Below are 15,778 nucleotides of genomic sequence, written 5' to 3' on the forward strand. Positions count from 1 at the left end.
GCCACTGACATATTTTAAGGTATGCCAGTACAAGTTACTTTCAGTTAGAACAGCTCAAACATGCATTTTAGTCTAGGACTAGCTTAAGCCTTGTCTGTGAAACTGGGGGAAAGTGTTTTTAAAGATGCACATTAACAAAAGAGTTATTTTTTTTGGTTATATTTTTGCTACTGTGTGAACCAAATGGTCAAGGTTTGGCTGGTAGCCAGTAAGGCATTGGTTCTCAACCAGGGAGCAAGGGCCCACAAAGGAGCCTTAGCAAACTTCAAAGAGGGCCCTTAAGATGACTTAGCAATTACTTAGTAAAATTACACTTGTTAAAGTTACTTAGTAAAAATAGTTGTGCTGTAAATCTTTTTTTTTTTTTAATAACTAATTAAATCGCAAATTTAATTGATCACAATTAAGGGTCTTGTAATTTTCATTAAAAAATTAAGGTGATTATTAAAAATAGTGTGTATATTTTATTAAGGAAATTTGATTTATTCAGGTAGATTCCATTGAAGAAATCAAACTATAAAAACTACTCAAAAATATCATGTGTAATATTGTTACCATATTTTTTGAAGATGGCACATAATTTTTACAGTGTAACATTAAAATTTGTAATATACTTTTATATTGTAATAATTAATTTCACATTGAATCTCCAAATTAATGTAGAAACAACAAAGATGGTATATTTTAAATATTTGTTTAATACCATGAATGAAGGCCAGTATCACCAATACCAATACTGATGTCTCTATTAAATGAATTTCTTTTTCAGTTTCTGGGGATCAGATGAATAATTACAGCCATTCAGTATAATTGAAAGCCATATTTTTTAAACATTTAATAGGCTTTAAAAAAGATAACAGCTTTTAATTTAAATGAACAAAAAAAACAAAAACAAAATCTTTTTGACCTACTGTATTTTAATAAATAAGGTTGCTATGCACCAACATTTTACATCATAGGTAAAATGCCACAATTTCTTTTTCCAATTTTTATACCACAACTAATAGCCTAACCTATAGCCTAACTAATATAAATTTCAAACATTTATGAAAACAATACGGGAGTGTCAGGGCTGTGTCACAAAACCAAGAAACAAACTAGACCAAGGTGACAGAACCCTGACAATTAATTTAAAACTTAAAGGGTTAGTTCACCAAAAAAATGAAAATTCTGTCATTTATTATTTACTCTCATGGTGTTCCACACCCGTAAGACCTTTGTTAATCTTCAGAACACAAATTAAGATATTTTAGTTGAAATGCGATAGCTCCGTGAGGCCTCCATAGGGAGCAATGGACACTTCCTCTCTCAAGATCCATAAAGGTACTAAAAACATATTTAAATCGGTTCATGTGAGTACAGTGGTTCAATATTAATATTATAAAGCGACGAGAATATTTTTTGAGCGCCAACAACAAAAAAAAAAAAATAACGACTTATTTAGTGATGGCCGATTTCAAAACAATGCTTCATAAAGCTTCGGAGCGTTATGAATCAATGTATAATCAATGTATTTTTCTTTTGCTTGAATGAATGATTGGCTGATCATAGCACAGGCCTACATGCGGACCATCCTCAGTCAGCCACTGTCTCTTGCTTCATAGAACTGGTAAGCAGAAATCAGATAATGACACCATACACTGTAACAATAGCTAAAAGATGCCAGGAAAAAAATGGATGTTGCATTAATTGTGTTAAATATTTTAATGCGTTTAAAATAAAATATTAATAGCAGAAGTTAACTTTATTATTGACAGCCCTAAAAATAAAAGCTTTAACAAAACAAGCTTTAAAATAAGCTAAAACATCTAACAAAATCATTATTTTAATTCACCCCCCATTTGTCTATGAAGAACCAGGATTCACACAGTCTTAGAAAACCTGTATATATGAGAGAGCCTAATTTTTAAAAGTATGATTTCTAGACCTAAAAAAGTCATGTAAAATAATATCTTAAAACTCCACGGGCAATTTTAAAATAAATATTCATTTTTCTTGATTTTTTTTTTCCCCCACCTATTAGGGCTGCACGATTAATCGCATGCGATTGTCATGCGTGTCTCATCAGTAAAGCCGGTTCTGTGATTAGCGGTAAATGTCCATCACCTGCTTTCAAATGGAGCGGCACTTAATATACAGAGCCGTAGTTCGCGGACAAGCTACACAATATCGCGTTCATAATCGAAGGCGATTCATCTGCGATTATGAACGCGATATTGCGTAGCTTGTCCGCAAACTACTCTCATGCAATTAATCGTGCAGCCCTACCACCTATTAAAACTTCTGACACTTACCCCCGGTTTCACAGACAAGGCTTAAGCTAGTCCTATACAAAAATGCATGTTTGAGCTGTTTTAAATGAAAGCAACTTGCACTGATAGATCTTAAAATATGTCAGTGCCACTGTTTTGTCGCAAGATGCACACACCAGGATTTTTTTTCTAGGGCACGTTTATAAAAACTACTTAAATGCCCTAGTTGAACAAAGGCCTGGCTTAGTCTAAACCCTGTTTGTGAAACCAGGCCTTAATTATTTTAATATTAATTATAATTATTTTAGTTACAGTACAGTCCAAAAGTTTGGAACCACTAAGATTTTTAATGTTTTTAAAAGAAGTTTCGTCTGCTCACCAAGGCTACATTTATTTAATTAAAAATACAGTAAAAAACAGTAATATTGTGAAATATTATTACAATTTAAAATAACTGTGTACTGTTTAAATATATTTGACAAAGTAATTTATTCCTGTGATGCAAAGCTGAATTTTCAGCATCGTTACTCCAGTCTTCAGTGTCACATGATCCTTCAGAAATCATTCTAATATGCTGATCTGCTGCTCAATAAACATTTATGATTATTTTCAATGTTGAAAACAGTTGTGTACTTTTTTTTTTCAGGATTCCTTGATGAATAGAAAGTTCAAAAGAACAGCATTTATCTGAAATACAAAGCTTCTGTAGCATTATACACTACCGTTCAAAAGTTTGGGGTCAGTAAGAATTTTTATTTTTATTTTTTTGAAAAGAAATTAAAGAAATGAATACTTTTATTCAGCAAGGATGCATTAAATCAATCAAAAGTGGCAGTAAAGACATTTATAATGTTACAAAAGATTAGATTTCAGATAAACACTGTTCTTTTGAACTTTCTATTCATCAAATAATCCTGAAAAAAAATATTGTACACAAATATTTTGTACAATTGTACACATTAAATGTTTTTTGAGCAGCAGATCAGCGTATTAGAATGATTTCTGAAGGATCATGTGACACTGAAGACTGGAGTAACGATGCTGAAAATTCAGCTTTGATCACAGGAATAAATTACTTTGTGAAATATATTCAAATAGAAAACAGTTATTTTAAATTGTAATAATATTTCACAATATTACTGTTTTTTACTGTATTTTTAATTAAATAAATGTAGCCTTGGTGAGCAGACGAAACTTCTTTTAAAAACATTAAAAATCTTAGTGGTTCCAAACTTTTGGACTGTACTGTACATAATTTAATCTATAGACAATCCTTGCGTTACATAATTTAATCTATAGACAATCCTTGCGTTTGTAAATTAAAAAGGGTGGGGGTGGCTTCAAATATTGTTGTGGACAATAGGGAACCTTGAAGTCAAAAAGGTGGTAGAGGATAATCTCTATTTCTTTGCTGGTGAAAAACAGAAAGAGATTGGCTGTCAAGGCAGAAATGATAACCTGGTGTAGATATTTCATTTGAAATCTGGCATCTATTACAGAAACAAGTAAGAATTGCAGCTATTGTCTGTATTATGACACATACACAAACACACACAAACACAGGAAGAAATAATGGGGATATTGTCATACATCAACACATCTGAAAACTCTGGGGGCATTACAACACCATCTGTATATGTTGAGAAACTTGACACCTTTTTTTAATCACCATTACACATGTGCTCACACATACACTCTATAGCCATCTTTTAGCTTGCTCTGTTAGCAGAAGAATCTAAATCATTTTGTATTCCTCATCCACCAGCTATTCCCCTCGTTTATTCATTGAAAACAGAGCTCATTATTAACCTAAATATAAATTCTCCATATAATTCGAATGCTAATGAGTGTGTAACATTAGAGAGGCTTGAGTGTGAACTGTGTCTGGAGACCACTGAGTTCTGTTCTGTTCTATTATGTTATGCTGCAACCAGCTGTTTAATGAATCTTATGTAAACATTTATTAACTAGATCAAAATTCTGTATACATCACCTTCAGCCACTGTCATCACCAATGGACTAATATCACATAGCTTCACACTGCACTGGGGGACTAGACAAGGATACCCACAAGCCCCCAACCCACCCCCTATTCACTATTTTCATCGAACTGTTAGCAGCAGTTGTCAAAACATCTGCATTAAAGGAATTCAAACAAACACCACAAAACCAGCCTTTACGCTGATTATTTAATACTGTATCCCCTATCATCATAACAAGAAAGGATTAAACTCGTTGATTCATTCTCTAATATTTCTGAATAATCAACTGGAGTAAATCTTCTATTCTTTCATTACATTCCAACAGCTTGGATGTGACATTCCATACACCACCTATGCACCAATTACATCACATACTTAGGCATTAATGTTTCCCCCAGGCTGTCAGAGTTGTTTGGACTTACCTTTACTCCATTACTCAAAAGAACAAGACGATGAGCTTCAACGCTGGATGAACGCATCACTATCCATTTTGGGCAGAATATCAGCCATCAAAATGACAATACTCCCTAAATTAAACTATTTATTCTCAATGATTCCAAATTTTACAGGAAAAATGTAACTGACAACCCTACAGAAACTAAAAACACAAGGAGGACTGGAAGCACCACATTTCTACCACTACTCTACTTTCTGGCCAGCCAGCTTCAAAATATATACAAATGGACTCAGCCTAACCCATCGGAAAACATATTGGGTTTTTAAATTTTACAGTTAACAAGAAGCTGCTTAACTTCAGCACGTGGGCAGAAAAAAGGCATGACACAACTTCAACATTATCTTTCATAATAATAACCTGGCCTCATTTCCCTATACTTGGTCCAGAAACACGGCATCAGGAGTAAATGTTTTTTGGTAATCTAGTAATCTAGTTTGCAAATTGGCTTCCTCCTTAAACATCGAACCACTGATCATATTCACACACTACACACAATAATAAACAAACATGTACATGTACAAAATAAACATTCCAATCAGAATTTGAACAAGGATTTTTGATAGTGTGATACTGCCTATTGCCTTATATGGAAGTGAGGTCTGGGGTCCAACGAGTAAATACAGCCATAAGGTTCGGGACAAACATCCTTTAGAAGGTCTACATGTAGAGTTCTGTAAAAGCATCCTTCATGTCCATAGAAACACACCTAATAACGCCTGTAGAGTGGAACTAGGCCATTTTCCCCTCAATTTAATGATTAAAAAAAAGAGCTTTAAAGTTCTGGATACACTTAAAATCTAGTCCTGAGGACACTCTTCATTTTAAAGCACTAAAAACACAAGAACTGAGTGCTCAGAAAAGTCATCTTTGTGCAATGGTGTCAGAACTGACAAACAAAGCATTCAAAATCAATTCAAAACCCTGCAAGATTTAAAGAAATTATGAGTAAAGAGAAAGAGACATACATGCAGCATTGGAAAGAACAAACAATCTCCAGTGTTATCTTAGACTAAACAGAGAGTACAGTCTGGATGAATATCTCACCTCAGTCAGGAATACAACACACAGGAATTTATTAACCAAGTACAGACTTAGTGACCACCAGCTGGCCATAGAAAGAGGGTGACATAAGAAGACATGGTTACCTAAAGAAGAGCGAGTCTGTAATGAATGCAGATCAGGGGCAGTTGAGACAGAGGCACACTTCCTCCTCCACTGTGATAAACACGCAACCTTAAGAGAGTCACTGTACTGTCAAATACAGCATATTATCCCTGAGTTCCAGTCACTCCATGAAACTGACAAACTGAAAATATTACTTGGTGAAGGACCTTCTTTCTCTTTAGTAGCACACCATATTTATAACTGCCACAAACTAAAAGGTACTGAGTGAACACATCCATATTATAATACTATTAATATGTGTGTGTGTGTGTGTGTGTGTGTGTGTGTGTGTGTGTGTGTGTGTGTGTGTGTGTGTGTGTGTGTGTGTGTGTGTGTGTGTGTGTGTGTGTGTGTGTGCTTTGCTTTGGCAATATGTACCTAAATGTCATGCCAATAAAGCAATATGAATTGAAAAAAATTGAATTGAACTGAGAGAGAGAGAGGGAGAGAGAGAGAGAACATATATCCCCCCATATGAGTCACCTTATTATAATGATGACATCTTCTCAACCCTACAGTCAGAGATCATTTACTTTCAGTCTCTAGGATCAGTCCTGTTAATGGGGGATCTGAATGCTAGAACGGGGAAGGAAGTGGACTACATCAGCTCTGATGGAGACAAATATATAAACGGTCCACTTAATCATCAACAAAAACGATATACTAAAACACGTCAGAATTATGACAACACAATAAACAGACATGGAAAACAAGTCCTGCAACTCTGCAAAAGCCTGGGTCTTTATATAGTTAACGGCAGAACAAAGGGTGATTCTCTGGGTCGATTTACCTACTGCTCACATTTAGGCAGCAGCACGGTAGATTACGCCATCACAGATATAGACCAAAATAAAATCAATTATTTCACAGTGATGCCACAGCTACCGTTATCAGACCACAGTCACACGGTCCTCAGTCTGAACAGGTCAGTGAATCTTCTGCCATCTTCAGATCAGAAGGTTAAACTGTATCCACTCCCCCCCAAATTTATATGGAGTAAAGACAGTCCTGTCCAGTATGAAGCTGCGCTCCAAAGCACTAATGTTCAGAACATGATAGACTCATTTCTATTGACTTCTTTTAGTGAAGAGAAGACGACAACCAATTTAGCAACTGAACAGTTAACAAAAATCTTCTCTACAGTGGCCAAAAAAGCCCTGAGAAAAAGAAAGAATTATAGAAGCAAAAAAGAAATGGCTAATGCTGGTTGGTTTGATAAAGAATGCCAAAAAGTAAGAAAAGAATTACGTTCATTATCAAACAAAAAACACAGAGACCCAGCAAACCAACAAATACGAGCCACATATCAAGAAACCCTTAAAATGTACAAGTCATTATTAATACAGAAAAAAGCTGATCACACGAAAATAAAACTAAACAAGATTGAGGAGGCAGTAGATCAAAATTGTTTTTGGGAATTATGGAACAATTTAGACAAATCCAAAAAAGCCAAACACCTTCCCATCTATGACCCTAAAATCTGGACCGAACATTTTGGAAATCTTTATTCACCAAACCAACCAACCCTTAGCCAAAAACATCTGACCTCCCAACTACATAACCTGGAACGCACTATAAAAGACCAGCTAAATAATTTAGACCAGCCCATAGCATTAAATGAACTGACAGACAAGATGAAATCCCTAAAAAACAAAAAATCCTGTGGCGTGGATGGAATATCTAATGAGATGCTGAAACACAGCAGCCCCAAACTGAAAGATGCCATTCTAAAATTGTTCAACCTGTTATTAAAATCAGGAAAATTTCCTGAAATATGGAAAGAAAATTTGATAACTCCAATTTTTAAACAAGGTGAGAAGTACGACCCAAATAATTACAGAGGCATCACAGTGAGCAGTAACCTCGGAAAACTATTCTGTTCCATTATTAATGACAGATTAGTTCAGTTCATTCAAGAACACAAAATTTTAAAGAATTGTCAAATTGGATTTATGCCCAATCAGAGAACATCAAATCACATTTACACACTTCACACACTAATTCAAAAATATGTTCATCAAAAAAAACAAGGAAAAATATTCGGCTGCTTCATTGATTTTAAAAAAGCCTTTGATTCTGTATGGCATGATGGGCTTTTTCTAAAACTTATCCAAAGTGGAATAGGAGGAAGGACATATGATATCATAAAGGACATTTACAACGGGAACAAATGCTGTGTCAAGATCAATGACAAACGAACTGATTATTTCAGTCAAAATAAAGGGGTCCGTCAAGGCTGCAGCCTCAGCCCGACTCTCTTTAATATATATATCAATGAGTTGGCATCAGCACTTGAGAAGTCCTCCTGTCCTGGTCTGACCCTCGAGGGCAGAGAAATCAAATGCCTCCTGTACGCCGACGACCTTCTGCTGCTGTCACCTCATGAAGAAGGACTGCATGAAAGCCTCTCAATTCTAGAGAAGTACAGTAGCGACTGGGCCTTACCAATTAACATGGACAAATCCAAAATCATGATCTTCCAAAAAAAACCTCGCCTTACTGACAAAAAATATAATTTTACAATCGGGGGAACACTTCTCAATCATGTCACATATTATAATTATTTGGGTCTCACAATCTCAGCTTCTGGACAATTTGAAATGGCAATGAAAGATCTGACCGATAAGGCACGCAGGGCTTATTACAATATAAGAAAATCATTGTTCAAATTCAACCCACCCATAAAACTGTGGATGAAAATTTTTGATGCCATCATCAAGCCCATTCTTTTGTACGGCTGTGAAATCTGGGGCCCCAAATTTAAATTAAACTATGAATCGTGGGACAAAAATCCTATTGAAATTTTCCACCTCGAATTCTGCAAAAATATCCTGGGTCTCCACAGAAATGCCCCTAGCCTGGGTTGCAGGGCAGAACTGGGCAGATTCCCTCTCTTATCTGAAATCCAGAAGAGAGCAGCGAAGTTCTGGTTTCATCTGTCAGACTCACAGGCAGATGCCTACCATCACTGTGCTCTTTCATACAGGGCAGGACACCCAGAGAATGACCCCTTGCACTATTTAGTAGAAACACACCAACTAAATTCAAAAATTCAATTCAAACTCTCAAAAATTAAAGAAATAGGTCAAAGAACCCAGGAAAAATACACCCATGATTGGCAGATCAAAGCAGCACAAATAAACAAATTAAAATACTTTCACAAAATAAAGACAGAGTATCAATTGGCACCTTACTTAATAAAAATTAAAGAATATCGTCAGAGAAAGCTCCTGGCGAAGTATCGTCTGAGCAACCACAGCCTGTATATAGAGACGGGCCGACACAAACAGAGCTGGAGAGCCAAAGAGCTCAGACTCTGTTCAAACTGCTCCGATGGAGTCGTGGAAGATGAACTACATTTCCTTACACAGTGCAGCAAATATAATAATATTAGAGAAACATATTTCACCCAAATTGGTCAAATTCTACCTGAATTCCAACAAGCAAGCCACATTGAGAAACTTTGTTATATTTTAGGAGAGAAAGAGAAGTGTGTCCACCTGGCAGCAGAGTATGTGTCCTCCTGTCATATTATGAGGGACAAAGAATAAACCCTCTCCTTTCATTTTTTTTTTCTTTCTTTTTCTTTTCAATCTCATTACTGCTCTCTGTATTTATTTACCATGTTTTTTTTGTTGTTTTTTGTTTTTTTAACCACTTGTTAAATTATATGATAACATATACAATATAGCCATGCATGTATATATATTTCTTTTTTCTCTTCTTCCTTTTATTTTATTTAATTATCAGTCTATACCTGTATAACCTATTACATGTTTATTGCTTTGGCAACATTGTATCATAACACAGTCATGCCAATAAAGCCGAATTGAATTGAATTGAATTGAATTGAATTGAATTGAGAGAGAGAGAGAGAGAGAGAGAGAGAGAGAGAGAGAGAGAGAGAGAGAGAGAGAGTAGTATTTTAGTGCAATAGACAATCAAAGAAAGTGTTTTTTTGTTTGTTTGTTTGTTTTATTTCTCATGGGTTTTTTTTTTTTTTTTTTTTTCAGATAACTGGTGTCAATCTAAGACAGGTTTGTTAAGTAGTTTGGCAGGTTTTCATAGGTAAATTGAGAACCTACTAAAGAGGTTGTTCCACAACCGCAAGTCACAGTTCTCATGCAACATGGGGAGGAAGAAAGATCTCTGACGATGAAAAGCATGACATGGTGCAAAAAGCAACAGCTAATATTTTGCAAAAACTCAACTCCGATACTGACAAACTGTCAAAAGATTTGTGAGTGATTTAGAACACAGAAGAACCCAGTGAGATAAAGGCTAAGGGATGTTTCTGTCAAACAAATTATCCCCCAGTTTCACAGACAAGGTTTAAGCCTAGTTCCAGACTAAAATGCATGTTTAAGCTGTTTTAACTGAAAGCAAAAAAAGCCATTGTTTTGGCTCAAGATGCACATCAGTAATGTTTTTTCTAAGGTACATTTATAAAAGCTAAATAAAATTAAATGTCCTAAATGAACCAGGTCTAATCCTGGCTTAACCTAATCCCTGTCTGTGAAACCAGACCTAATTGTATTAAAGGGGCAGCTATAAAAGAAAGAAAGAAAGAAAGAAAGAAAGAAAGAAAGAAAGAAAGAAAGAAAGAAAGAAAGAAAGAAAGAAAGAAAGAAAGAAAGAAAGAAAGAAAGAAAGAAAGAAAGAAAAAAAACGTTTACAGTGGGTGTAGAAATATATGAAGACTTGTTTTTAAATATTTTTTTTAACTGATGAATGCTGTGCTGCAACGGATGGTCCAGATGGATGGATTTCTGGATGGTTGGTGAATGGCCTCTCCATTCCAACAAGACTGTGACATCAGCAAGGAGCTGGAGGGTTATTATTCATGCTAGAACACTGGGAAGAGAGATGGAAGGTCCCTTTAGGGTCTCTTAGGGTGTCAAAATGAGTTCTACAAGATATAAGGATTTCATTACTGACCATTTTATGCTATGGTATAAAAATAAGTATTGTGTCTTCTGATATAAAATGATTTTCATGCAGGACAACGCACTATCCCAAGCTGCAAAAACACCACAGCAATAAATCTACACCCACTGTAAATGTTTCTCTTTGTGAGCTTTGGTTAGGGGTGGCTTAAATGCAACTTTATGCACAACTGTCAGCCTGCAATGAGAGGTTCCTGAGACTCCACAGACACCAGCAGCTTCAAATACTGTACCTGTTTGCTGCTCAACAGTGGCTTTTTTATAGCTGCCCTTTTATTACAATTAATTTGTCTGACAGAAACTTACCTTAATAAGCCTTTATCTGACCGGGTTATTCTGTGCTCTAAATTTCAAAAATTTTTGTCAGTTCGACAATCTCTATTCAGTTTTCCCAAATATAAGTTGTTTTTATGTATTTTGCAATTTCATGCTTTTCATCTTCAGAAAGATCTTTTTTCCTCCCCACATTTCATGCGAACTGTGACATGCTTAATAATGTGGAACAACCACTTTAAGGTTTTCCATTTACCGAAGTAGACCTGGAAAACTACTTAAACCTGTTTGAGAGTGATACCAGTTATCTAAAAAGATATGAGAAATGAAATAAAACAAAACAAAACAAAACAACAAAAAAAAAAACACTTTCTTTGAAGAACTATTATTGTACTAAAATCCTACTGACATGTCACTTGCACAGTGTATTTATTTATAAATACACAGGACTTATCAAAATTGACTTATCATGTTTGTTAGTATGTATGTTTGATTTCCTTTGTTATTTTGTATTTGTAACATGTAAATAGTGTCACATTTCTTGTTTACATAATAAAATAAAAAAAGAATTAACAGAGTTTTACACTTATCACCTGTCATACAGAAGCAGGACCGTATGTCTCCTCTCAGTAAGGGCTCCAGCCATAGCCTCTTCTGTTCCTCAGTGCCAAACAGGTGCAGCACTTCCATATTCCCAGTGTCTGTTAGAAATTTACTGCATCAATACTACCATAAGTCACTCACAATTTACACTACTGTTCAAAAGTTTAAGGCTAGTAATTTTGTTTTTACAAAAATTCTACTTTTATTCAGTAAGGATGCATTAAATTGATTAAGACTTTTATAATGTTGTAAAATATTTCTATTTCACATAAATGCTGTTCTTTTGAACTGCGAATTCAACAAAGAGTCCCGAATCCCATATCACAATTTTCACAAAAATATTAAGCAGCACTTCCCTAGTGAAAAAAAAGTATACTTTATTGTATTTTAAATATATTCCCTTTTTCTATAGTACACTGCAAATATACTAACAAAAAATGTACTATCATTAAATATATAAAAAGTATATTAGTATCATATTTTCACAATGCACCTTTTAACACACTTTAAAATAATTGTACTTTAGTATATTTTCTAAAAAATATATTTTAGAAAAATATACTTGAAGTGTAAGTTCAGTTTATTTTTTAAAAGTGTATTTATTTGCACTTTATAAAAATATATTTGAGGCATATTTTAACAGTGTGCTGGAAATGATCATTGTAACAATGCACTGAAAGTATATTTAAAAAATACATTATTTAATATCCTGAAGTTGTAGTGTATCTAATGTTAAATTTGAGTATATTTTTTAAGTTTACTTCTTCATCCTTGGAATTCATTATATTACTTGTGCTATTTATTTCAGTATGAATGCATTACAAGCCCATTTAGTATATGCAGTGTAGCCTATACAATTTCCAAATATGTGTAAATGTTTATTAAGTTTACACTGGCAGAATCATTTTACAATCGTACACACAAATCTATATTAAACAACACACCAGCAGCACAAGTAATGCGAAAAAAATATGTCGAGTGGTTAAACTTATCGGAATTCAAATGTCTCTTCAACTTGGTCTGTGACCAATCAGATTTTGTTGCTCACTGCCTTCAGCCAATCAGAGCTGCTGACGTCACGGTCGTCGTCTGAATCTCCTCGCTCAGTCAGTCAGGTGAAGTATAATGTCGCAATGTGTAATTTATTTAATAAAACACTGAAAGCGCAATACATCGCTCAATCTTGGGGATTCTGACCAGTTCAATCAAGTGACATCGCAGCCTGACCGTGATGGCGACGACAACCGGGAATTTAATGGCCTACGCGATCCTGAAAGAACCGGAGAAAAGTGCTGCTATTGGGAGGTGAGTTGTAGTCTACCAGTTAACAAACTTTATTTTATTTTCGTTAACAAACGGAGAGCGATATTTCGGCTTGATATCTCCTTTTTGAGTTTTTGTGTGGTGGTTTATGGCACGTTTGTATGCAGCACCAAAACATTCATATGATTGGTCATATCGGCTCGTATTCTGTACGATATTAATTCATAAAGTGTTTTATGCTTGACTATGTACCGAAAACAATATCGACATGCCATTCTGATACAGTTCCCTGCTGCTAATCCTCATTTACTGTTCAAAAATAGTATTGGTTCAATGTAGGATTTAGACAGACTATTGTAAACGTGAATAAAGAGTTGAACATGCTGTCTTATATCTTTGGTATATTCTGTCAACAGATGCTGTTCTTCACGAGTCTCTGCGGTCATCATTGTGCCATCAGACACACTGAGAAGCTCATCAGAAAATGGAATATAATGTGTAATTTGTATTTGTGTATAGAGGGTTAGGGTTCTTTAATGAAAAACATGGTAAGTTTTGCTGAATCTAAGTTTAAATAAAAACTATTGGATTTGTCAATGAAATATGTCTCTTCATTAGTGATGTTGTTACATTTTATTTGTTTTAATGGCCTTGAAAACAAATTCATTCAACTTTGGGAAAATGTGTTAAACTGTATTTAAATAGTAGCACAACTGTATTGTGTGAGATTATGTAATTCAAAGTACAGTAATCAACATTTGAAGTGGATCAAAAAAGTTAGGACAACTTTGATTAAAGGTTTTGATCCGCTTCAAATGTTGACTATATTATACAAAGTATAAGTAATAACAAAGTGTATTGTTATTGACTGCAAAGTGTGTAATGTTTAATATTTGGAATAAGCCAAAGGTACTGAGCATACAGTACTATTACCTGTAAAATAATATATTCATTGTATATTGCTTGTGTTTCTGAAGACACTCGTAATTATTTTGTAATGTACTTAAATCACAAATAAAGTGTACTTATAACACAAAGTGTACTCATAACAGAAATAAAGTATACTTATAACACAAATAAAAGTATACTTATAACAGAAATAAAGTATACTTATAATACAATGTATATTATAACAAAAAATTATACTTTTAACACAAATAAAGTATACTTATAACACAAATTAAGTACACTTTAATATCACTAATCAAGCATGTAATTAGTCCCTACACAGACATATACTTAAAGTGTACTAAGTATACTTGAAGTTGTTCCAATTTAGTACACATAAGTATACTAAATATACTTAAAGTTGTATTTTAATACTACTTAATTTCAACTTAAATATACTTAGTACAAAATTAGTTGTTTCAAAATAGCACACTTTAAATGAACTAATCATTAACACACTTGAAATATACTAATAATTAGTCTTGCTGCAAGTATACTTAGTATACTTTTTTTTCACTAGGGTTTACATTTTAAATTACATTTTAAAATTGGGGCTGTCGATTTAATGCGAGTTTAATTAATTAGTAATTGGGAAAAAAATAATGTGTTAAAACTATTAAAGTCCACCTGAAATCAAAATGTAAGTTTTTTAGTATTAAGCTTTTAGTATGAATATATTTGCCTTAAGGTTATGAATAAGCTGGTGTGTTCCAAAACAATGACAATATTCGCATTTAGGAGATATAAGCATTCAAAACTTACAGTCTCTCACTTCTGCTAAAATGGATCACGGATTTTCATGACATCACATCGTACTTCAGGGGGCTGTTTGATATATTGCCCTGTGTTCCTGTTTCAGTTGAAATTACGTCAACACATTGAATAACGCTGCGTGTTCCAAGACACTTCAGCGGGCCTTTAAGTATTTAATGCACCCGCCCCGCCCCGGACTTACGTGAGTTTTTGTCTCATATTTATATCATGCAATTAAGCAATTTATTTATTAAGCGTTAAGCAATTTCACATGAGTAACCAGCGCAATATCACACGTTTTTGTCCAGAATAGCACGAGTGCAAATGTGATATTGATTTTTTACAACAGTTCCATAAATAAGAAGTTAATATTGTATTATATTAGACACAATATTGTCTGCTTTTGCTCAATTTTGCCAACAAAAATATTACCTATAAAGCCAGAGCAGAATTGTTGTGCATCTCAGAGCAACACACAGCAGTGTAAAAATTTTTGGTTAAAAATGATCCAAAATCAATTTGAGCAAGTACATAACAGCCAGTGTTCAAAACTATTATTAAAGATATTAGACTGTACAGAAATTAAAATCTACAGGTAACGCTAATACACACTAAATACACATCATCACACAATGCTGATGTTGTTAATATTAATAATTTGAAAACAAAGTATAACAATAATAATAATTTGCACGGTTTGTGATATGAGCTAAGCGATCGTTAGATTTAATCACCATTGGTAGCAAGATTTATTGTAATGGGGTTTTTTTTCTCAGTTGGTCAGAACAAAAGTGGCAGATTTGTTACTTACTTGTTCAGATGACATTTTACAGTGAAAATTCTAATTTTTGTCATACTTCCAAGACTACAATCTGTGATTTCGAAGTATCTGTACAGTCTGACAGCCACAAATTCTCCTCAAAACATTAGATTCATATTCACTGAGGAGCCATGTCGATGCACAACCCACAGAAAGATTATAATTCCACAAAAAACTGCAATTGTAGGTTTCAAACAGAGATGGCGACAATGAGGCAAAACTTACGGACTTTTTTTTTTTTCTAAAGCAACTTTTTGTAATATCCATTTGATGCTTTTCTCATTTAACACAATAATGACTTTAAATGATCTTTTGGG

The 15,778-nt window shown here is 34.1% G+C and overlaps 1 protein-coding gene across 2 annotated transcripts in view; it reads right to left on the reverse strand.

The window, feature by feature from the left end:
* The window catches only part of acad11 (acyl-CoA dehydrogenase family, member 11), a 110,162-nt gene that overhangs the window by 61,079 nt on the left and 33,305 nt on the right, over positions 1-15,778 (reverse strand). The window contains exon 12 of one of the 2 annotated variants that reach the window (XM_048153186.1): positions 11,668-11,775. The exons of the other annotated variant lie outside the window; for it this stretch is intronic. Coding sequence (XP_048009143.1) covers positions 11,668-11,775 — 108 coding nt within the window. The remainder of the gene's footprint in view (positions 1-11,667; positions 11,776-15,778) is intronic. 2 annotated transcript variants of the gene reach the window in all.

The sequence above is a fragment of the Megalobrama amblycephala genome, linkage group LG13 (assembly GCF_018812025.1).
Source record: "Megalobrama amblycephala isolate DHTTF-2021 linkage group LG13, ASM1881202v1, whole genome shotgun sequence".
NCBI classification, from domain to species: Eukaryota; Metazoa; Chordata; class Actinopteri; order Cypriniformes; family Xenocyprididae; genus Megalobrama; species Megalobrama amblycephala.